The 23,698-nt window shown below is 46.1% G+C and overlaps 1 protein-coding gene across 4 annotated transcripts in view; it reads left to right on the top strand.

The window, feature by feature from the left end:
• HLCS (holocarboxylase synthetase) overlaps nucleotides 1-23,698 on the top strand; it is a 237,071-nt gene that overhangs the window by 211,065 nt on the left and 2,308 nt on the right. For 3 of the 4 annotated variants that reach the window (XM_008977660.5, XM_008977663.6, XM_034947982.3), the window contains exons 7-10: nucleotides 12,393-12,460; nucleotides 14,502-14,662; nucleotides 19,830-19,944; nucleotides 22,892-23,105. In XM_008977660.5, the coding sequence (XP_008975908.3) occupies nucleotides 12,393-12,460; nucleotides 14,502-14,662; nucleotides 19,830-19,944; nucleotides 22,892-23,105 (558 nt within the window). Of the gene's footprint in view, nucleotides 1-12,392; nucleotides 12,461-14,501; nucleotides 14,663-19,829; nucleotides 19,945-22,666; nucleotides 23,106-23,698 lie in introns of those variants that run through there. The other variant, XM_063601372.1, reaches the window with a different exon arrangement.

The following is a 23,698-nucleotide window of genomic DNA, read 5'->3' as shown; positions in this document are numbered from 1 at the left end:
ATACCCTCAGGCTAAGGGCAAAAAGAACTGTAAACAAATATTGAACTCTAGTTAGTAAGTGTGATTTCGCAGTAATATGGATCAGCACTGCTGAGACCACTTCCCCCTGTGTATTATGGCATTGAGCAAATGAATAAATAGTGTAGATAATGCAAGCCAGATTTCCCACTATTGGAGAAAGAATTTATGAATATAGAAAAGGAGGGGCTAGAATGAACCTTGTGGTATTGGATTGGATTGGAGTTTATGATGAACTTATGGTTTTCAAACTGGATGGATGGATGGGTGGTAGATGGATAGATTAGATAGAGAAAGAAGATGAGAATCTAGAGGAAGGAAGGAAGAAAGAAAGAAGGAAGGAGGGAAGGAAGGAAGGAGGGAGGGATGGATGGACGGAAGGAAATACAGTTGACCTTTGATTCATCAGGGGTATGAACTGCAAGGGTCTACTACACATGGAATTTTTTCAACCAAAGCAGATTATTCATGGGATGTGAAACCCATGTATATGGAGGGCCAATTTTTTGTGTACTAAGGTTCCACAGAGCTCACTGTGGGACTTGGGAGGCAGTCTGGAACAAATCCTCCATGAATACCAAGGGACAATTATAATGCATATATACACCCTAGACACACATGCACACATTTTCTATCTCTTTCTTAGCCCCAGTTTTTTTAAAAGACCATTTTTCACCAAAAGGAACCAGAGCTCCTTGGAGAAATAGCTGATTCCAGGGCAGGGGCTGAGAAAGTTCAGGATGAGCCTAGAACCTCTTATGCCTGAAAGTAGAGACCTCTTATGCTGAAAGATGACTGGGACACACCAGTAGGACCCAGGAGCCAGACTGAAGGAGCATTCACTTGCCAGATATGTGGCTATTTGAGCATCAAAATAAAAAATGATAGGAAGGCATACAATCTACTGAAATAAGAATCTATAAGTCTACTCTGATATAAATAAATTAAAAGATAAATAATAAGTGGAGGGGAGAAGAAAAAGTTACTCCTTACAGTAGAACCTCACAAGTGAATATGGAAGAAATGATGGCTCAGAAAAATCTGTTTGGCAACCATCAAGTAAATAATTGATTCAAGGCCAGGCACGGTGGCTCACACCTGTAATCTCAGCACTTTGGGAGGCCGAGGCGGGTGGATCGCCTGAGGTCAGGAGTTAGAGACCAGCCTGGTCAACATGGAGAAACCCTGTCTGTACTAAAATACAAAAATTAGCTGGGCATGGTGGTGCACACCTGTAATCCCAGCTACTCGGGAGGCTGTGGCAGGAGAATCGCCTGAACCCAGGAGGCAGGGGTTGCAGTGAGTGGAGGCTGCACCACTGCATTCCAGCCTGGGTGACAGAGTGAGACTCTGTCTCAAAAAAAAATAATAATAATTGATTCAAGCAGCCAGGCACAGTGGCTCACGCCTGTAATCCCAGCACTTTGGGAGGCAGAGGTGGGCGGATCACAAGGTCAGGAGATCAAGACCATCCTGGCTAACACGGTGAAACCCCATCTCTACTAAAAATACAAAAAAATTAGCCGGGCGTGGTGGCGGGCGCCTGTAGTCCCAGCTACTTGGGAGGCTGAGGCAGGAGAATGGTGTGAACCCGGGAGGTGGAGCTTGCAGTGAGCTGAGATCGTGCCACTGCACTCCAGCCTGGGCGACAGAGCGAGACTGTGTCTCCAAAAAAATAAAAAATAAATAAAAATAATAATTGATTCAAGCAAGAATCATTCATGGATACTAAAACTAATAGATTAAATTTCATGAGAAATAGATTTATCTCCCCATAAGTGCTTATTAATTACAAACGCAATTTAGTGGGAAAACCCAGCACAAACCACATAACCCTGTGGGTCAAAGTTAACATCCCTGATGTTAGGAGACAGCACTGCCTGCCTCCCGATGTCAGGCCCTGAGGTCACAATATTGCTTCCATGTATTCCTGCTAGAAATGCACCCCTGAGTCTTATAACGGGGGTATCCGATTATCTAAATCGAGGGACATAGGACAAAATAACTGCCCCTGCTCTTCCAAAAATGTCTGGATCATGAAAAACAAAAAGACTAAGAAACTGAACCAGATTAAAGGAGACGAAGAAGCCGTGACAGCTCAATGCATCAGATGATCCTGGATTTGATCTTAGACCAGAAAAAAAGAGCATTATTACTAGGACAATGGACACAATTTGAATATACTCTATAGATGAGATCTGGGGTTGGCAAAGTTTGGCCCTTGGGCCGAGTCTGTCCTGCTGCCAGTTTTCGTGCCACATGAGAGCTAAGTATGTTTCTTACATTTTAAAGGGTCAGAAAAAATTTTAAAGAATAAAATTTATATGACACTTTGGGAAAGGCAAAACTATAGAGAGAGTAAAAATACCGGTGGTTGCCAAAGGGTTCGGGGAGGGGAAGGGATGAGGGATGAATAAGTGAAGCACAGGGGAATTTTTAGGGCAGGGAAACTGTTCTGTGTGAGGCTGACATGGTGGCCACAAGATGCGGTGCGTTTATCAAAACCCACAGAATGTACAGCACAAAGCACGAACCCTAACAGAAGCAGTGAGCTGTGGTTAATAATCCTATACCAAGACTGCTTCAGAAATTGTAACAAATGACCACACCACAGCAAGATGTGAATGATAAGGAAACCATTGGGGAAGGGGACATATGGGAACTCTTTCTGCACAATTTTTCTGTAAACCTAAAGTTGCTCTAAAAAAAATAAAAAAGCCTATTAGTTAAAAGGCATATATTGTGATACACGAACATTATGTAAAATTCAAATTTTTATGTCCGTAAATGTTGAGACACAGGCATGGCTGCCTTTGCCCTCGGACGGCAGGTTTGAGCAATTGAGCACAGAAACCATACGGCTGCAGAGCCTACAGTATTTACTCTCTGACCTTTTATAGAAAATTCTGCTGACCTCTGGATTAGATAATGGTGCCATATCAGCCGGGTGCGGTGGCTCACGCCTGTAATCCCAGCACTTTGGGGGGCTGAGATGGGTGGATCACAAGGTCAGGAGTTCGAGACCAGCCCAACCAACGTGGTGAAACCCCATCTCTACTAAAAATACAAAAATTAGCCGGGCATGGTGGTGCACGCCTGTAATCCCAGCTACTCAGGAGGCTGAGGCAGGAGAATCGCTTAAACCTGGGAGGCGGAGGTTGCAGTGAGCTGAGATTGTGCCACTGCACTCTAACCTGGGTGACAGAGTGAAACTCCATCTCAAAAGAAAAAAAAAAGCATAAAATAGTGTTGTAACAAGGCTGTTGATTTCCATGATTGTACTATAATCAGGTAAGATAAACCCTGGGTTTTAGGAAGCTACATAGACGCATATAGGAATACAGAGACATTAGGGCTGCAACTCACTCTCAACTGGTTCAGAAAATAATGATGGATAGACAGATGGACAAAACATATATGGTAAAAAGTGAACCTTTAGGAAATCTGGGTGCTGTGTGAAGGGCATGTAGGAATGCTTTGTACTCTTCCTGTAACTTTTCTTTAAGTCTGATATTACTTCGAAGTAAAAGGTTAAAAAGAAAAAAAGTATTATAGACCTTACAACCAACCAGAACATGATTTGAATTTCTGGTTTGCTTGCTATGTGGCTTTATAGCAGTGGTTTTGCCTTTCTGAGACTGTGTCCTCTTGTCTGTGAGGAAGGACTTCTTCTCAGCTTTGGAAGGCTTGGATGAGATCACGCACCTAAAATGCCACTCATAGCACAAAAAATTGGTGTCAATTCCAGGTGACCAGTTGAAACATCTACCTGGTACCTGCAGAAACACTGTTCGCAGACGTCTGCTTGCTGTGTCGTCCACGTGAGTCGGTGTCCATCCTCTGAAATAGCAGCAGCACTTCCCAGTAGCAGACCCTCTTTAGGGGCAGGTGACTTATGGTCAAGGCTGTGGACACTCTCCCCCAGCAGCCGCTCCACACCCAGTTGTAGAAGATGGACATATTTATGAGATCTGACCAGCCTGAAAGGGGGGTTGAGAGGATTGTGTGGAGGATCTGGAGACTCCTGGCGGAGAAGTGGGGACAGATAGTCTGAGTACTGGTGTGCGGTGGCGCAGTGAAGGCTCACCGTCAGAGGCAGGGATCTGCCATCAGGGCTACCGCTGAAGTACAGCCAGAGAGGTGGCTGTGGGCACCATGAATATTTCTCTCTATGCAAGCTTCTTTGCTCATCTGTAAATTCTGTAATAGCACCAGTTTAAGATAGAAGGCAGTGGATGTGCAGGCATCTAGTATTTATGGTGAAGTGTCAGGGTAAGAAACAGTGGCTTGTATTCACTTTGATTGGATAATACAGACCAACATTAGTAAACGCTTGACTTACCAAAAAGGAGCCTCATTCTGAAAGCTGAATCCACTGGGCTCCTTCTTGGGAGCCATGAAATGGTTTATTTAGCAGCAATGTGGACTCTCTTATGCTGGATTTGGGGAAGATTAGCCAAAAACGTAAGAAGGGCAGGTATGCCAGGAGCTATGGAAATGAAGCGGGTGTCTCTAACAGAGGGCCTGGCCCACAGGCATCTCTCTGCTTCTGGGGAGCTCCAGTGGGAGGATTGTGATGGCTCTGCTCTTTGAACAGTCCCGATTCCCGTGTTGCCTCCAACTGAAACATTCATCCCGTTCTACACCAAGAGCGGAAAGGGGATACGATTTAAAGCATACCAACAGAGTGCATTGAGGAAAGGGCAGGCCGTAGTGTCAAATCCAGAATAGAATGGAAGAATATATCAATAAAACTGTTCTATTATCTGCCTGGGCACACCTCTGACCAGCAGTGTTTCTAAGCAGTCACCTAAACAAAGTCAGCCAAAGAGCCAGTTCAACCAACTATGTGTAGCTTTGCTGAGTAGGTTCAGAGACCCTAGAACTGGAAGTGAAGATTCTGCATCCCCCATTGCTGGTGTCACTTACAAGGTTTTTAGCCCAGATAGAGATCACCTTAGTGTGTGTAGGTAGAAGTGATGAGGGATGGGTACAGAGAGGAGAGGCATCACCTATAGAATTTTTGAGGAGTCGTAAAACACACACATTTGTCCCCACCATTCCATTCCTTCCGTCTGTCTCCCTGACTTTCCTCCTTATCCCCAAGAGGAGGAGGTAAGGGGAGGCGCTGCTTGTCTTCTGGCAGCAAGAAGTTCTAGGATCGACATGACAGGGACCACTTTACAGATTCCATCATATTTCATTTTTACTGACACTGCACAAAATGTTCCATTTTATAGGTGACTGGAGAGACTGAGAGAGATAGATTCCCTTACTCCATGTTCATATCAACACTGGGATTCGAGTCCAGATCTGTCCCGTTCCCTGTCTGAGTCTCCACTCTGCTGTGATGTTTCTAAAGTTCCTTGGGAACCTTCCTGTAGCTGCCAGGAATAATATCCCCAGGGTCCCTGGCTAGGACCCTGCAGTGTCCTGGGGCAGCCACCTCAGCTTTGTGCCGTGGACCCTGCTGCCAGTTCAGAAGTCACCTGTCAGAAGTCGGGCCTCTTCTGCCCCTGACTGTGTCCCCATACGTTGCACAGCTGTCTCATGGGCCTCGCTCCATTTTACGGTGGAGGCGTTTTTTAGCAGAAACCACTGTTCATTTTCTTTCCAAAAACAATCTTGTGCATTCCTGCCTAGAAAGTAGCTTTAAAAAAATCAATCGTATTGTTAAAGTGTGACTTTAACAAAAATGAAGTATCTTGATATTTTAGCGTTTTAACTTTTTAGAAAGTGCTACTCAGATGTAATGGTTGGTTTTTACAATGTAATATGTGTTAAAAGTAGTTCTGAAATGAAGTTCGGCACTGCTTCCTTTGAACTAAGCAGAGGGCAGCAGGGTTATGAACAGTGGGAATTCATCTTCCAGTCAGCTTTTTTAAAATGAAAAATAACTCATGAACCTTCAATGTGTGACTGCCTGGGGCCCCCTTCTCCCTCTTCCTCCCCACCTCCCACTGGCTTTCTTTTTCACTCATGAGAGTGTGTGTCTCTCTGAAAGCTAAGAACAGGGTCAGAGCTGAGAAAACTGGGGGGTAAAGAAGATAGCAAAGAGAAGCACAGACTGGTGTCAGGCCAGGACCATGAGCTGAGGAAGCCCTCCAGGCCCGAGGGAGACTTCGAGGTCGCCTCACACCCACCCCATGCCAGACTGCTGCAGGGCATGATGCCTCAGACTTAGGAGGGTTTGGGGTGTGTTTTCCAGAGAAAGACTTTACAACATCTTTTAGAAAGGGAGGCCAGTCTGAGGTACAGCCCAGCTTCCAGAGGCCAGCTGCCCCCAGCGGCAGAGTGCCAGCCCTCTGTGGCCTTGGCCTGTGCGGCAGGGAATGAGCCACGGGACAGGTATGGCAGCCTGGGAAAGCTGCCTGCACTTGGCCACCCTTTCTTTGCCAATCTGTGCTGGAAAGGAGATTGCTCCACCAACTAGTGAACTGGCAGCTGCAAGCTTAATCCACTTGTAGGTTGGGCTTAAATAAACCTTTTTTTAAATAGGATTTATAAAATGAATGCACTACAATTATAAAAATATTGGAAAATTCAGTAAAGTATAAGCGAGAAATAAAAATCACTTGAAATCTTACCACCCAGAGATTATATAGAACAACATAAAGGAGACATTTAAATCATCATATAATTCTACTTCCACACTTCCACCTTTTTTTTTTTTTTTGAGATGGAGTCTTGTTCTGTCACCTGGCTGGAGTGCAGTGGCACAATCTTGGCTCACTGCAACCTCTGCCTCCCAGGTTCAAGCCATTCTCCTGCCTCAGCCTCTCGAGTAGCTGGGACTACAGGTGCGCGCCACCATGCCCAGCTAATTTCTGTATTTTTAGTAGAGACAAGTTTCACTGTGTTGGGCAGGATGGTCTCGATCTCTTGACCTCGTGATCTGCCCGCCTTGGCCTCCCAAAGTATTGGGATTACAGGCGTGAACCAACACACCCGGCCTCTTCCACCTTCTTGAGATAACCACTGTTAATATGTGTCCTTCTTTTTTTTTTTTTTTTTTTTTTTGAGACAGTATCTTGCTCTGTTGCCCAGGCTGGAGTGCAGTGGCATGATCTTTGCTCACTGTAGCCTTGAACTCCCTGCCTCAAGTGATCCTCCCATCTCAGCCTCCCAAGTAGCTGGAACCACAGGCATGTACCACCATGCCTGGCTAAATTTTTGTATTTTTTGATAGACATGGGGTTTTGCCATGTGGCCTAAGCTGGTCTTGAACTCCTGGGCTCAAGTGATCCACCCACCTCAGCCTCCCAAAGTGCTGGGATTACAAGCATGAGCCACTGAGCCTGGCCCCTGTATTTTTCTATAAATACATATCGTATATAAAGAGAATCATTCTACGATACTGTTTTTAACCTTCTTTTTAACTTTTTAACAATATAATGTCTATAATTATATATCTACATCATTGGAAGAGCTCCAAAATATAAAATTTTTAATTATCAGAAAATACTTTGTAAAATATATCTGTGTTTTCTAAAAAGAGAGAAATCCTAAAAGAATATACACTTTTAATGAGAAGTGGGACTTACCTAGATGACTTATGTTCTACTTAATATTTTTCTATATTTTTCAAATATGTTCACTCCCCAAGGTAACTGCAGCTAATATTTTGGTATATTTCCTAATAATTTTTGTTTTTTTTTTTTTGAGTTGGAGTCTCTATGATGCCTAGGCTGGAGTGCAGTGGTGTGATCTCAGCTGACTGCAGCCTCCGCCCCCTGGGTTCAAGTGATTCTCCTGCCTCAATCTCCCACATAGCTGGGATTACAGGCACCCGCCACCACACCCGGCTAATTTTTTGTATTTTTAATAGAGATGGGGTTTCACCATGTTGGCCAGCTGGTCCTGAACTCCTGACCTCAAGTGATCCGCCCGTCTCGGCCTCCCAAAGTGCTAGGATTACAGGTGTGAGCCACCGCGCCCGGCCATAATTTTTAAAAGCATACTTCAAAACATGATTGGACTCACGCTGTCTGTAGGATTTTGCATCCTGATTAAATCACCTAAAAGTGTCCGGTGGTCATCTGCCCACATTACTGATGGCCACATGATGGGCTTTCATGTGGGACTGCTGTGGGTTTTTTAATTCTTCAACAGTGGGCTGTCTGGATTATTTCTGATTTTTCACACTGCATCAGTAATGCTGTGGTGAACAGTTGAGCCCCTGAATTATTTTGTGTCCCTGTCTGAGTCCTCCTCAGGCTTCAATTCTGTAGAAATACAGTCCCCGGGTCAGGAAGTAAACCATATTTAAGGCTATCACTGGGTCTGAACAGACTGGTTTCAAGAATTTCTGCTCACTTGTTAGTATCAGATAAGCTGCTCACTAGTTATAATGAAATGGGTACTGCAAATAACTATTGTTGATTGTCGTTTCTTTTTATTTTATTTTATATTTATTTATTTATTTATTTATTTATTTATTTGAGACGGAGTCTCGCTCTGTTGCCCAGGCTGGAGTGCAGTGGTGCAATCTTGGCTCACTGCAATCTCTGCCTCCCGGGTTCACGCCATTCTCCTGCCTCAGCCTCCCGAGTAGCTGGGATTACAGGCACCCGCCACCATGCCCAGCTAATTTTTTTGTATTTTTAGTAGAGACGGGGTTTCACCGTGTTAGCCAGGATGGTCTTGATCTCCTGACCTCGTGATCCGCCCGCCTCGGCCTCGCAAAGTGCTGGGATTACAGGCGGGAACCACCACGCCCGGCCAATTGTCTTATTTCTTTTTAAAACGGACCTTTTGGTCTTATACTTAGAAGTTCTGTATTTATGAATAGTCAATTACAATATTATATCTAAATGTAAAAATATGCTTTTTTCCAAAAAAAATTCAAAATAAATTTTAAATCAAAAGGTTACGCAGCCTGGGCTCTACCAAACCCTGTCTCTACCAAAAAATACAAAAATTAGCCAGGTGTGGTGGTATGAACCCATAGCGGTCCCAGCTATTCAGGAAGTTGAGGTGGGAGGATCCCTTGAGCCCTGGAGGTCCAGGCTATAGTGAGTCACTGCACTCTAGCTGAGATGACAGAATAAGACCCCATCTCAAACGAAAAAAAAAAAAGAAAGGTTACCCATCATATTAAAGTTTTAAAATAAAAGAAAAAAAATCTTAATATAGCCATCATTAACATTTTGTCTAATCTCCTTCCTGCCCTTTTTGAATTTTACATACTTGGAATAAAAGTATATGTAGTTTTTGGCCAGGTGCGGTGGCTTACACCTGTAATCCCAGCACTTTGGGAGGCCGAAGTGGGAGGATCGCTTGAGGCCAGGAGTTCAAGACCAGCCTGGCCAACATGATGAAACCTCGTCTCTACTAGAAATACAAAAATTTGTTGGGCATGGTGGTGCACACCTGTAATCCCAGCTACTCGGGAGGCTGAGGCAGGAGAATTGCTTAAACCTTGGAGATGGAGGTTGCAGTGACCCGAGATTCATGCCACTGCACTCCAGCCTGGGCGACAGAGTGAGACTGCATCTCAAAAAAAAAAAAAAAAAAAAAGCATGTATAGTTTTGTATGCTGCTTTTTAATTTGACATACCAATGCAAGCCTTTCTTCCACGTTGCTATATAGTCTTCAGAACTATAATAATTTGATTACAAATTATTCCATTGACTTAATTTATCAGAATTTATTTAACCATTTGCTTATTAACAGTGAGGTTATTTCCATATTTTTACCTTTATAACACTGTTGTGAATGTGGACTATTTTCTTAGGTTCAGATCCCCGAAGTGGATGGACTTGGTCTGAATTTACGTTTTTGTTCATTCGGATTTTTCATTAATTCATGCTGGCCTGTCTTAGGTCATTCCCAATCATTAAAGCTTAATCTTAAAGGACCATGTGACAATCAGGACTGTTCCATTGGCAGAGCCTCCGTGGCTACTGGCCTGTCCTTAGTAACCAAAGTGGTCAGGAGGCTGTCTCGTTTGCAGAGTGACCCTTAGGCGGCTCCGAATGTTTCAGACTCAACACAAGAGTACAAAACAGCGCTTTTCTTGAGTGCCGCTTTGGTTCCACAGTGAATGCACTCGGCTGCCACTCACAGAAAGCTTTTATTCCACAACCTTTGCCAGCAAGGAAGGAAAATATACAGAAGCAGGGAGGTAATCATTATGGAACCCCCCTCCTTTTTGTTTTTCCTTTTTCTTTTTGTAAGGACATCATCCGCTAAGGATGGAAATGCATTTATGGTTTCTCCTTTCTGCTAAAGCAAACTCAAGCAGCTTCATTTTCAGAAATGCAGAATTGACAAGGTTTATAAATGCTGCTTTGTTGACTGTGAGCCATGCGGTTTGGCCCCAGAGTTATCTCAGATAGCACAAATAAATCTGGCGGCCTCCAGTTGTCTCAAACTGAGCATTAGCTCCTTCCCCGGTTGTCTCCCTCCTTGCAGAATTTCCTCTTGGCCTTCAGCACAGACTCCCTCTTCTCATTAATATGCCCTGTTAACTGCTGCCAAACCTCTAGCAGTTTAGTGCATATGTTCCCTTAATCATTTCTCTTTGTTCTAGAAGTCTGTGTTTGGTTTCTGAACCAACCTTTTTCCTGCCCCTCCCATCACTGTCCCTGGCTATAGCCCATGACTGTCTACCGTCTACATGTTTATTTACAGAACATCCTAGATTGCTTTTGCGATCTGCTCACAACACGCTAAATCATCCCCTCGGCCCCTGCCCCATCACCTCGAGAGCCCTGGGCCTTAGGAAGCCAGGTGGAGGGTTGCTGGACCCCCTAGAAAACAGAGGTCCCTGAAAGACAATGTTAACTCCCTGCACAGACAAAGACTCCTTCTTAGATTTTCTGCTGGTCCAACACAAGAAAAGGACGCTTTCTTCTTGGACCCAGTGGCGTACAGCACACTCGATCTCAATGAGTTATTCATGGCGTCCAAGAGAAATACTTCTGAGCTGTATTTCATGTGAGATGGAGTGGGCCTGGCACATGGGCGGCGAGGCCGGCCTGCTCGCCGAGAGCGTCCTGTGCCTGTTCCAGCAGCCGTGTGGGAAGACAGCTATCTCACCAGCTGAGCCCCTGCCCTGTGTGTCCTGAGGTCTTTTTAACACGTGAAGGGTCTTCTGGGCTCCTTCTGTCCCAACTGAGGCCTGCATGCGCCGTCAGATGGAGCTCTGTGAGCCATGGGTGCACAGTGGACACAGTGTTGTTTCTCTCTGCTTTTAAGTATTTTTCTTCTCTTACCGAGTTCCAGCCATTTGTAAAGTTCCCCCCAGTTTCTGTAGCTGGGAGGGGAGGATGATAAGCTTCTCAGCGTGGTCTTTCTCTAGCGCTCCTTTGTCCTCAGCAGGACCACTGTGGAAGCCTGGAGACTTCTTATTAGAAACTTTATGTTATTACAAAATGCCATCCCTTCCGCATCCCTGTCCTGGCTGCTCCCCTCCTTCCAAGAAAGAAAAGAAAAGAAAAAAATCAAAGAGGCCCCCTCATCTGCACTGACAAAGTGGCCAAACCTGATCTTTGCTCTGTTGATGAATCCTACCTCGAACCGCGCCTGCGCAGCACCTGATCGGCAATTCCTGGGCACGTAGAGAGGAACTGTCCTACCACGGGGTTAAAATAGGGAGAGCGCAGCTTGCAGGAAATTCTCAGAGTGGGGGTTTTTGTGTGATTTTTTTTTTCTTTCCTTTTTTTGAAAAAAAGTTAATATCGACTCATTTGGTGGGGATGTAATGCACTTTTCTACCTATCCCCCAAAGGAAAGTTTGTATTCTTTTCAATGAAACCATTTTAAAAGCAGGACTGAAGCTGAAAACGATGCAGAGTTCTCCTGCGTCCTCAGAAGGTGTGGATTTATTTACCATAGTTAAATCATAATTAGTTCTCAGGGGATAGTGTGTCTTTTAAACGGCTTTATTGCCACCATATTGGTTTTCTGAATAATCAGAAACTTCTGTTATGATTGTGTTCTAGTGTTCGAACAGAAATGCACCCTAAGTAGGAACAAATGTCAGGAATTGCTAGTTGTCACTTGAAGAAGGTACATACATTGGGGGTGGGGGGAGAAAGAACTTGGCAGGATATTCTGATGAAATAGAATCTAACCAAGTCTTAAATAAATGGAGTAACGGCTCAGGCAGGTACACACGCCCCCTCCCATGCTCTTTTTTTGATGTTAAAAGGTGCTTTCTTCATCTCTTTCATTCTCACGAGCCAGGTTAGAAAGGAGGGTGATATCCCTCCTGGCTCCACATTCCTGAAGGCCAGTGGAACCAAAGTTGGCCCTTCCATGGCCACACACCCTTAGATGCATGCAAACCCTGTCCCTCCTGTGTGAGCCGTTGGTGCCGCGTGCGTGTCCATGTCTGGCCTAACCGGTCTTTCCCCCTCTTCCGCAGGCTGATGTTTCAGACACCGCAGGAAATGGGCTTAATAGCGATCGCGGCCCGGCAGACCGAGGGCAAAGGTCAGTCATCTTTTGTGATCATTGCTGTTACTTCTGTTTTCTAAACTCTGCAACTCTTGTGGCCCAGGAGCCCATTGAATGTGTGTGCTGATCATCTGGGGGACTCAAGTTAGTAGTTTCTGATTTCATAACCGCCTGGAATGGAGGAAGAGGAAGAGGGAAGCAGTGATCAGAAGGTTCACCCTTAGTAGAACTAAAGCATTCTGTCAAATCATAATGCTTATGAATCACTGGACATTTGCCTGTGATGGCAAATGTGACCTACATGAATTCCGGGCTTTCCAATTTGGGGATCGTCACTGTGCTCTAGAGACGTTTATTTTCCTGAAGGTTCTCCATAAGGAGCCTTCTGTGTCTGTACTGAGCGTCATGTGGGAGGCCTTTTGCATGCCAGTTCTCACCCCAGCTGGCCCTGGGCTGGGCTTGCATGTACATGGTGGGCTCTGCATCAGTGCCCATTCACACAGTGACCACAGAGAAGCAGAGCGCTGCCCAGGGCTCCACCACCTGCAGATCCCGGAGACGAGAGCCCACATCCTCCCAGACCCATCTGGGGTCTGACCCTGTACAGGGGCTGCTCCATGGGGCTTGGCCCCTCCCTGCTCCAGCCAGTGCCAGGCTCACCCACATGTGCTTCTCACTCTCACAGCCTCTTATGACTTTTTCATAAGAACCAAAGAAATAAGAAATCTGCTGTTCTCTACTTCTTTCTCCTGAACATGTCTTTCAAATATAATTCAAATGGAAAAAAAAATGTTTTTGTCAAAAGCTATGGATCTCAATATGTGGATTTTTGTTTTTTGTTTTTTGAAAAAGACATTCAAGAAGAACTTTGATGAACTCTACCTCTCATTTGGATTCTTCTATTTTTCTAACTTCAATTTTAAGAAAAGTAGGCCAGGCATAGTGGCTCATGCCTATAATCCCACCACTTTGAGAGGCCAAGGCAGAAGATCACTTGAGCCCAGGAGTTCAAGACGAGCTGGGACAACTTAGCAAGACCCATCTCTTAAAAAAAATATAAAAATCAGCCGGGCATGGTGGTACTCACCTGTAGTCCCAACTACTTGGGAGCCTGAGGTGGGAGCATCACTTGAGCCCAGTGAGCTGTAATCACGCCACTGCATTCCAGCCTAGGCAACAGAGCAAGACCCTGTCTCAAAAATAAAAAGGAAGAAAGAAACGAAGTAAAGAAAAATAACAACTCAGTTAATATCAGGAATCCCTTTTTAAACAGCTTTATTGAAATATAATTCCTCCATTTAAAGTGTGGCTGGGCGTGGTGGCTCATGCCTGTAATCCCAACACTTTGGGAGGCCGAGGCGGGCAGATAACTTGAAGTCAGGAGTTCAAGACCAGCCTGACCAACATGGTGAAACCCTGTCTCTACTAAAAATACAAAACTTACCTGGGAATGATGGCGGGCACCTTAATCCCAGTTACTTGGGAGGCTGAGGCAGGAGAATCACTTGAACCCAGGAGGCAGAGGTTGCAATGAGCTGAGATCACACGCACTGCGCTCCAACCTGGGTGGCATAGTGAGACTCCATCTTAAAAAAAAATAATAAAAATAAAGTATACAGTTCTGTGGCTCTTATTTAATGGCATATTTGCTGGGCTGAGCAACCATCGCCACAATAGGAATTGCTTCTAAACAGTGGCTTCCAGGACCTCTCATGGATCAGTATAGATTCAGTTCAGTTTCCCAATGTCTGTGTTTGCCTTCATGACCATATGGTGGGAATTAAACCTATAGTCATATAGTCATGTTCAGACGCTGTAAGACTCAGAGTCATCAAGGCACAAATGATATGCTCACAGAAGCAGAACATTATGCTAATTATTGGAAACTTTTTCAGCAACAGAGCTTCAGATTTTAAAAAGCTTTTCTTTTATTAAGCCCAGAATATAATAAGCATTGTAATACAATAAGCATTGTAATAAGTCCAGATTTATTTGAGTGTGTGGCCCTGGCATGACATGTGTCTGCGTCTGTCCACGTGGCAGGGTAGCATGTTTCCCACTGTGGCCTGTGTTCCAGGACGGGGAGGGAATGTGTGGCTGAGCCCTGTGGGATGTGCTCTTTCTACTCTGCTCATCTCCATTCCACTGAGATCCCAGCTGGGACAGAGGATCCCGTTTGTCCAGCATCTGATGTCCGTGGCTGTCGTGGAAGCAGTGAGGTCCATTCCCGAGTATCAGGTAGGTACAGTTCAGTCTCCTTCTATGTCCCTGGGATGCTTGCAGAATCTGGCTTATTCTTGTTTATAGCATGTGCTTGCATAATTGGTGGCTGTAGAACCTCAGCCTACCCTTTGCACAGCTGGCAGCAAAGTGCTCTCGGAGTTTTCAGAGCACCACCAGGTGCTAATGCTGCTTCAGGCTTGCCTGAATGCATTAATTCCCCAGAACTCCCTTTCTACCCAGTTTTTCAGATTTCTCAAACAGCCTGATGAGGGCAACGCTTTAGTTTTTGGTTTTTGTTGTTGTTTATTTATTTATTTTAATTGAGACAGGGTCTCACTCTGTCACCCACGCTGGAGTGCAGTGGCACTATCTCGGCTCACTGCAACCTCCACCTTCCAGTCTTAAGCGATCCTCACACCTCAGCCTCCCGAGTAGCTGGGACCATAGGTACACACCACCACCCCTGGCTATTTTGTTGTATTTTTAGTAGAGACAGGGTTTCACCATGTGGCCCAGGCTGGTCTTGAACTCCTGAGCTCAAGTAGTCTGCCCGCTTCAGCTTCCCAAAGTTCTGGGATTATAGGCATGAGCCACTGCACCTGGTCATGTTTACTTATGTATTTATTTTTTTGAGACAGAGTCTCACTTTGTCACCAGGCTGGAGTGCAGTGGCGCCATCTCGGCTCACTGCAATCTCCGCCTCCAGGGTTCAAGCAATTCCCCTGCCTCAGCCTCCTGAGTAGCTGGGACTACAGGTGTGCACCATCACACACAGCTAGTTTTTGTGTTGTTAGTAGAGATGGGGTTTCACCATGTTGGCCAGGATGGTCTCAATCTCTTGACCTTGTGATCCGCCTGCCTCAGCCTCCCAAAGTGCTGGGATTACAGGCGTGAGCCACCATGCCTAGCTGCATGTTTGTTTTTTGATTGAAGCACTGGATGAGATTTGATTGTTGGACTGGATTGAAGTTGTTCATCTGCATTTTCTGTTGAAAAGGGTTATTTGGGGGCCTAAAAACCTTTCTCATTTCCTACGTCTGTTTACCAGACTCTGTGCTCTAGCAGAGCTATCCTTTATCCACTGTTGACCACATACAATGTGCAGATCCACTTGGGGCCATCTTCCCCCAGCTATTAGGACCCATGTGCCTGCTTCCTTATTACTGTTGGATGTTTTGTTGTCAGTTATTAAAAAGACAAGCAACAGGGAACAATTAGCTCAGTGACCAAAGCATTTTCTTCCATACTTGGGCTTCACTTCCCATAGCCCCCTCCCAAATGTTCCTGGAAGAATTTCATATGGGTATAAATAGGAGATTCCTGCCTCCCTCCCCCAGCAGCTCCTATGTCAGGCTAAAGAAAAATGATTGGATTGATTTCTGAAGCAAGATGTTAAGAGCGTGACTCTCAAAGGAGACTTGGAGGTCCTGTCATCATTTCATTGAAGAAAAGGTCCTTCTCACTGCCCCTTAAATCCCTCTGTGATGTATTTGCTGTGTATGAATTTTTGGTATTCCACAGATGTAGTTAATGCTGACGTCTCTGTTTCCTGTATTACATCACATCGCTGAAACGGACGCTTACTACCAGGCACCCAGCATCCTTGCATATCTGATGGTTTGGGGGCATCACGCCATTACAGGGCTTCAGGTGCCCGGCCTTGAGCACCTGAGCTGTGCATTCTGTCTAGCAGGAAGCAATCAAAATAGAAAGTCCTGGCCAGGCGCGGTGGCTCATGCCTGTAATCCCAGCACTTTGGGAGGTTGAGGAGGGCAGGAGTTTGAGACCAGCCTGGCCAACATGGTGAAACCCCATCTCTACTAAAAACACAAAAAGTAGCCAGGCATGGTGATGGGTGCCTATATTCTCAGCTACTCGGGAGGCTGAGGCACAAGAATCGCTTGAACTCGGGAGGCAGAGGTTGCGGTGAGCCGAGATTGTGCCATTGCACTCCAGCCTGGATGACAGAGTGAGACTCGTATCAAAAAAAGGAAGAAAGAAAGTCCTGTCATGGGAGAAATTAACTCTAGCAACAAGTTAGTCTTAGGAAAATAAGTAAAACAAACACTAAGCCGAGAACATTAAATGAGTCTGTTTGGTCTGTTTAGCTTTTTCATGGCTTTGACTTTGACCTTGGAGCCTCACTAGTTCCCTTAGCGAGCATTCTTTGAGGGCCTGCTGTGCTCAGAGGCTGCGTGCGCCAGGCGCTGGAAGCCAGGATGGAAGTGGGAAGCTTGCCTTCAGCGGTGAACGGGGTCGGGGGAATTTGTGTTCCCGTTCTCCTTAAGAAGCTTGTACCGATGTTCTTTCCCTCTTCTGCAGTCAGCTGCCCAGCCTCACCTGTGTGATGGGACATTTGATTTTGAATTGGGTTTCTTTTTTAACATAGTCAAGTTAGCTGACACAGTGCAGCTACTTTGATTGAAATAGGCCCCTGTTGTTTGGATTTCACTTTTTGTGTGGCCTTCACTAGGACCCCAACTGGTCCCTAACCAGATGTCACCGTCAGCACACAAATCATGACCACCCTCCCCAGACCCAAGGCGGCCTCGCTGGGACGCAGGCATTCCTTACGGAACTCGCCTTGGGCCGCCCATTCTCACTCCTGCTCTTTCTTCTGTCCATGAAGTCCCCCTGGGCCCCGCACCCTCCCTCCACCCACACACCCCTACCCCTGCTCTCTTCTCTGCTTCTTAAAATTCTGTTCATCCTTAAGGCCCAGCTCCAGTGCCGTTCTCAGACCCTCCAGCTACTTCCAGCTCTTTCCTCCAGCACTGTCCAGCACTTGCCATGTTGAAGCCTCTTTTATGGTATCCACCACGTGTGGCTTTGAAGAGGAGTGATGTGTGCACCTGTTCCGTCTCCCATGATGTTAGCAGCTCTTCAAAAGCAGGATTTGTTTCATTTTGGTCTTTTTTTATGTGGGAGGATCACAGCAGCTGTTGGAATAGATGATTGAGAAAATGAAAAATGAGCACACAGTCCTCCTCTTCATGTGGAAATGCTGGTCCTGTTTACCTGCGTGAGAACCCAGAGTTTCATGAGCTGCTTCATGAGCCGATGAGATCCGAAGCCATGAAGGCGAGCTGGAGCCCAAGTGCAGGGCCCGCCCAGGCACCAGCTGCCACGCACGTGGCGGAGGAGCTTGACAGCTCTGGGAACTCTGCAGGTGTCCTCCCGCCGGCGAGGCAGGGGCTCATTCCCCTGGCCATGTGGTGGGCACAGGGGGGTGTGGGAAGGCGAGAGAGGGGCAGGAAAGGGAACTGGGGGCAGTGATGAAGAGCAGAGCCTCCTAGACACAGGTTTCCTAGAGGAGACTTTCTCAGCCCAGTGCTATTGATATGTGGGCCCTGGCATGTTTGTCGTGGGGATGTCCTGTGCCTTAAAGGATGTGTGTCAGCATTGCGGCCTCTACTCTCTAGACGCCAGTAGCACTCCCTCAGGCTGTGACAACCAGGGAAGTCTCCCAGTATCGCCAAATCCACCCCTCTCCCACTGAGAACCCCCGTTCTAGAGAGAAAAGAAACGTGAAGCTGTTGATCAGTTCTGGGTCATTGCGCACCCCCCATGCTTGGTTTACTTAAACTTTTTGTTCTCCTGTGCTCCTATTCCTGTATTTTTTCTCTCAGCCTAAACTACTGTTTTAGGGCAGATGAGCTTCCAATATGCTCTAACGGGCCGAAGTCAAAAGAAGGCCTGTTGGAAGGAGGAAGGGATTTCATGGAAGCAACAGGCCGCATGGCATAGGATTCCTCACCCAGGCCTGGTGGCAGAAAGGTTTGAATTTTAGCTCCGTGGCTTTCAAGTGCTATAACCTCAGGCAAGCCACATAATTTCTCTAAGCTTCCGTTTCTCCCTCTGTTCCCTGGGGATGCGCTAGCACCAACACATGGGCTGGGTGTGAGTAACACGTAGATAATGCTGAGAAGGTGCTTGGTGCCATGCCTGGCCTGCAACGTGGGAAGACCAGCCCCGTGGCCCTTGGAGGCCATCAGCTACTCTCTGCTCCCTTAGCTTTATTTTGCTGAATGTTCTCTTCCAGCCTTGCATCTCCAGACAGGCTTCCTTTACCCACACATGGCACAGCCTGGCTGCCAGCCCGAGGTCTAAAAGACCTGGTGGTTCCGACACCCACTCGGCTAGCCCCGTCTCTGTGTCCCAACTTCAGAGTCACAGTGGATAGGCAGAGGCCTGGGTGGCCTTGTTCAAGACACTGTCCAGTCTTGGTCCATTCTGTAAGCTGATGACAGGGAGAGCCCCCCCACCCCCAGGCCACACCATTCAAGATGCAGAGGCAATAGGCCACATGACAAGTCCAGTTCCATTACCCAAGATGACCATTAGCAGTTCTGCGAGGCTTTCGCTAACGTGAATTTCTCCTCTGCATCTTCACAGCATTCTTTTTTTTTTTTTTGAGACAGAGTCTCGCCCTGTCACCTGGGCTGGAGTGCAGTGGCACGATCTCGGCTCACTGCAACCTCCGCCTCCCGGGTTCACACAATTCTCCTGCCTCAGCCTCTCAAGTAGCTGGGATTACAGATGCACACCACCACACCCAGCTAATTTTTTGTATTTTTAGCAGAGATGGGGTTTCACTATGTTGGCCAGACTGGTCTCGAACTCCTGACCTTTTGATCCGCCCGCCTCAGCCTCCCAAAGTGCTGGGATTACAGGTGTGAGCCAGCGCGCCTGGCCACTGCCTGCTACTCAAGACATTTCTACCTGCCTTTTGTGACCTTGGTTAATTCAGGGCCATCTTTGTCTCTCAAGCATGGGTTCCTGAAGGGAGACGCCCCCTGAGATTACTATTCTCTCCCCACCCTCTGGCCCTAGCACGTTAGTTAGCTACTCCATGGTGGCGGTGGTGGTGGATACTGACATAATGAACTTCATTTACAAGGTAAGCATCTTCAGAAAGGGTTTTGGATGATGAGAAACAGTGCTGGGGGATGGGGAAGAATGCTGGGGTTTGTGTCAACTGTGTTCTTCAGGGCTTTTACCTCCTGGCCCCAAGAGGCACTTCAATATCGGATTGTCCCAAAGAAGTGATTAGCTGCCTGAAAAAGAGGAGAGGACGAGGCCCATGTTACCTTGGTTTCTGCTTATCTTCCCTTAGCTCAGTGACTTGCCTGGGCCCCTTGTGTCCTGTGACGGCTTAATTAATGTGCAGATTTCCCTTTAGGATATCAACTTACGAGTGAAGTGGCCCAACGATATTTATTACAGTGACCTCATGAAGATCGGCGGAGTTCTGGTTAACTCAACACTCATGGGAGAAACATTTTATATACTTATTGGTAAGTTTCAAAAACCTTTCCCCCAGCATTTTTAGATTAATAAAACAATAAAAATAAAAACGGTTTATGCATGCCTACATTGGCAGGAGCAGATTATCATATGAGGTTACTTTGAGTCTTGTAGTTTTGGAGCAGGGTATAGATGCAGAGAGATTGGTTGAAAGCACTTCACAGGGTTTAGCATTTTCTGTGTGTGACCACGGGAACCACCAAAGTGGTATCACATCAAACAGGTATGTTCTTACATCCTTCCACACTCCTGCTACTCATTGAATTTGAAATGGTGAAAATAAACATTTAACGTTCTATTCTGTAATAAGAAAAAGAAAAGTTAATTTCCTAAATAGTTCTCCTGGTGTCTTGCATTCTTATCGTGACCTTCCTGGGCCATGAAAGAGCTGGCATCATTTTAACCTTCAGAAGAAGCTCCATGCTGGTCAAGGCGGGGTAAAGAATCCCTGTTTCACCTTAGCACATCCAAATCAGGCAAGAAGATGGATTCAGAGGCAATCTCAGAAGTCCTTAGGTTCCTGGCCGTCCAGTCATCAGCCTCACTCTGTGGCAGTAGAACCTAATCTGTGTTCAGAAACCAGCAATGGTCAAAAAACATGTAACCATGTGTTTCAAGTGCCAGCCAGGGAATACAAGGCCTGTGTTACCAGCTCTGCCACCAAGGGGCAATATTATTCTGGGCAAGCTACTTCATACCCTTAAAGCTCCATTTCCTATCTATTTTTTTTTTTTTTTTGAGATGGAGTCCAGCACTGTTGCCCGGCCTGGAATGCAGTGGTGCAATCTCGGCTCACTGCAGCCTCCGCCTCCCAGGTTCAAGTGATTCTCCTTGCCTCAGCCTCCCAAGTAGCTGGGAGTACAGGTGCCCGCCACCACACCCAGCTAATTTTTTTGTATTTTTAGTGGAGACAGGGTTTCACTATGTTGGCCAGGCTGGTATCAAACTCCTGAACTCATGATCCGCCCGCCTTGGCCTCCCAGAGTGCTGGCATTACAGACGTGAGCCACTGTGCCCAGCCTCCCCCATTTCCTATCTTTAAGTGAGTAATTGCAGTTGATGCAGACATTCCTAGGTAGGGGCCACAAGCAGGCTCATGGATGGCTTCAGGGAGCTAACAAATGTTATCAGCATGGGGTAAGCGAAGGCCAGGCGTAGTGGCTTGAGCTCATAATCCCAGCTACTTGCGAGACTGAGGCAGGTAGATCACTTGAGCCCAGGAGTTCAAGGCTACAGTGAGCTGTGATCGAGCCACTCCACTCCATTCTGGATGACAGAGTGAGACCCTGTCTCAAAAATAAAACATAAAAAATAGGCCGGGTGTGGGGGCTCAATGCCTGTAATCCCAGCACTTCGGGAGCCTGAGGTGGGTGGATTGCTTGAGTCCAGGAGTTCGAGACCAGCCTGAGTGACATGGCGAAACCCTGTCTCCACTAAAAATACAAAAAATTAGCTGGGCGTGGTGGTGCCTGCCTGTAGTCCTAGCTACTCAGGAGGCTGAGATGGGAAAATCACCTGAGCTCAGGAGGTTGAGGCTACAGTGCGCCTGGAGTGAGACCCCGTCTCCAAAAAATAAATAAATAAATAAAAATAAAAAATAAAGTAGGGGAATGAAACATTTTCCTATGGTGAGAACCCATAGCTTTTATTGAATTCTGAAGGCCATAGGATGGGGTCTCTGACTTTGGGGATTCAGAGCAGCCAGCAGGGTGCTCACCGGTCCTTAGAAGGACATAGCCTAAGTTGCCAGTAGTGAGTGTTGCTACTCCTCCTAGGAATTCCAGTTTTCTGAACACGGGAGAATTTTCAGTGCTATACAGCACTTAATTTAATGCCTTACGAACGTTCAGTAGGCGCTTCAGATCCTGTATGTATTGAATGAATGAATACATGAGCAACTGCAAGTTCTGCCCCTGTTGCTGTAGTTACTTGTTTTTTTTCCAGAGGTAATTGACAATTGCTTTGTATTTTAATAGCCAGTATATTGTTTTAAAATCTGAGACCAGTCAATCCTTCCCTTCACACAGGAAATGGCAGGACACTTGCCGGGAATGCTGTTGTTACAAATGGCATTGTTCTGCCTTTGGCGAATGTTTTGGGGATTTTTTTCTTAGAGTCACTGAAAACATGGTAGTTTTCTTACTGCTTAGTTTTTGCAGTATTTCATTTCTTACTGAAGACCTCTTGCAGGCCGATTCAGGGCCCTGCTGAACACTGAAGTTCAGCTTTTCTGAAGACACCGCCCTCTCCCTGGAGAGGATAGTGGTGTTAAGTAACTGCACAGATAAGCCTATTCAGACACCATCCCTGGTAACTCTCATGAAGCCTTGGTTTAGGACCCTGCAAAAAGCTACTGAACATGAGTCGGCATCTTGCCAACAGCGTAACCTTAGCACCAAAGACTTCCAAGAATAAAGTATTAAAAGATGCATTTCTAGGGTTATGCCATGACCAAGGTTTGAAATCTCTGAGTCCAGAGTTTACTTCCCAAGTCCTGAATAAAACTCTATTTTCAAGCATGGGATCTGTTATTCAAGCAGGAGAAGAAACCAGAGATTTTATTCTCTCCTGGACTCAGTGCAGAGCTACAATGCTTGGTAGACCACTTATTTCAGAGGCAACACTGATACGTTTTGTCCCATATTTAATAGCTTCTATTGAATTAAATTGAATCAAATGTGGCTTTCTTTTTTCCCACCTTTTTATTTGCAGTAAGGTTGAGATGGTTTTAGCTTGAACAAGAATAATAAAAGAAGGACAAAAAGGAAGATGGACAGAAATACATGTCACTCTTCAAGTGGTTAGAGACACGAAATCTGAAATGAGGACAAGGAAGGAGGAAGTTGACAGTCAAGACTGTAACTTTTTCCAGGTGGCAGAGAGGAATGTGTGATGCCATCAACAGGCTGAGCTGCTCAATTGTTTGTTTTTGTCCAGGCTGTGGATTTAATGTGACTAACAGTAACCCTACCATCTGCATCAACGACCTCATCACAGAATACAATAAACAACACAAGGCAGAACTGAAGCCCTTAAGAGCCGATTATCTCATTGCCAGAGTCGTGACTGTGCTGGAGAAACTGATCAAAGAGTTTCAGGACAAAGGGCCCAACAGCGTCCTTCCCCTTTATTACCGATACTGGGTCCACAGGTCAGTGCTGGCTCATCTTCATTCTTTTCAACTCCTTTATTAGTATCTTAGTAGTTCTGTATCTTTTTTTTTTTTTTTTTTTTTTTTTGAGACGGAGTCTCACTCTGTCGCCCAGGCTGGAGTGCAGTGGCACGATCTTGGCTCACTGCAAGCTCCGCCTCCCGGGTTCACGCCATTCTCCTGCCTCAGTCTCTCGTCTCAGTCACCTGAGTAGCTGGGACTACAGGTGCCCGCCGCTACACCCGGCTAATTTTTTGTATTTTTAGTGGAGGTGGGGTTTCACTGTGTTAGCCAGGATGGTCTCGATCTCCTGACTTTGTGATCTGCCCGCCTTGGCCTCCCAAAGTGCTGGGATTACAGGTGTGAGCCACCGCGCCCGGCCGTAGTTCAGTATCTTAAAATGAGGGACCAAGCACTGGTCTGAATGATTATTTTCTGTGTCTCTGTTGGAGAAACTGCAGGGACACCACCTTGACCAACTTAGCATCACAAGTAATGGAGCAAACGGGCATCTTATGCCTCCTGGTGGGATGCGATGGGAAGAACCGAAATTGTGAGAGAGTTTAACATTGGTTTAATCTGATTCTAATTGT

The sequence above is a fragment of the Pan paniscus genome, chromosome 22, assembly GCF_029289425.2.
Source record: "Pan paniscus chromosome 22, NHGRI_mPanPan1-v2.0_pri, whole genome shotgun sequence".
Taxonomy (NCBI): domain Eukaryota; kingdom Metazoa; phylum Chordata; class Mammalia; order Primates; family Hominidae; genus Pan; species Pan paniscus.
This window is presented reverse-complemented; position numbering and strand designations above follow the sequence as displayed.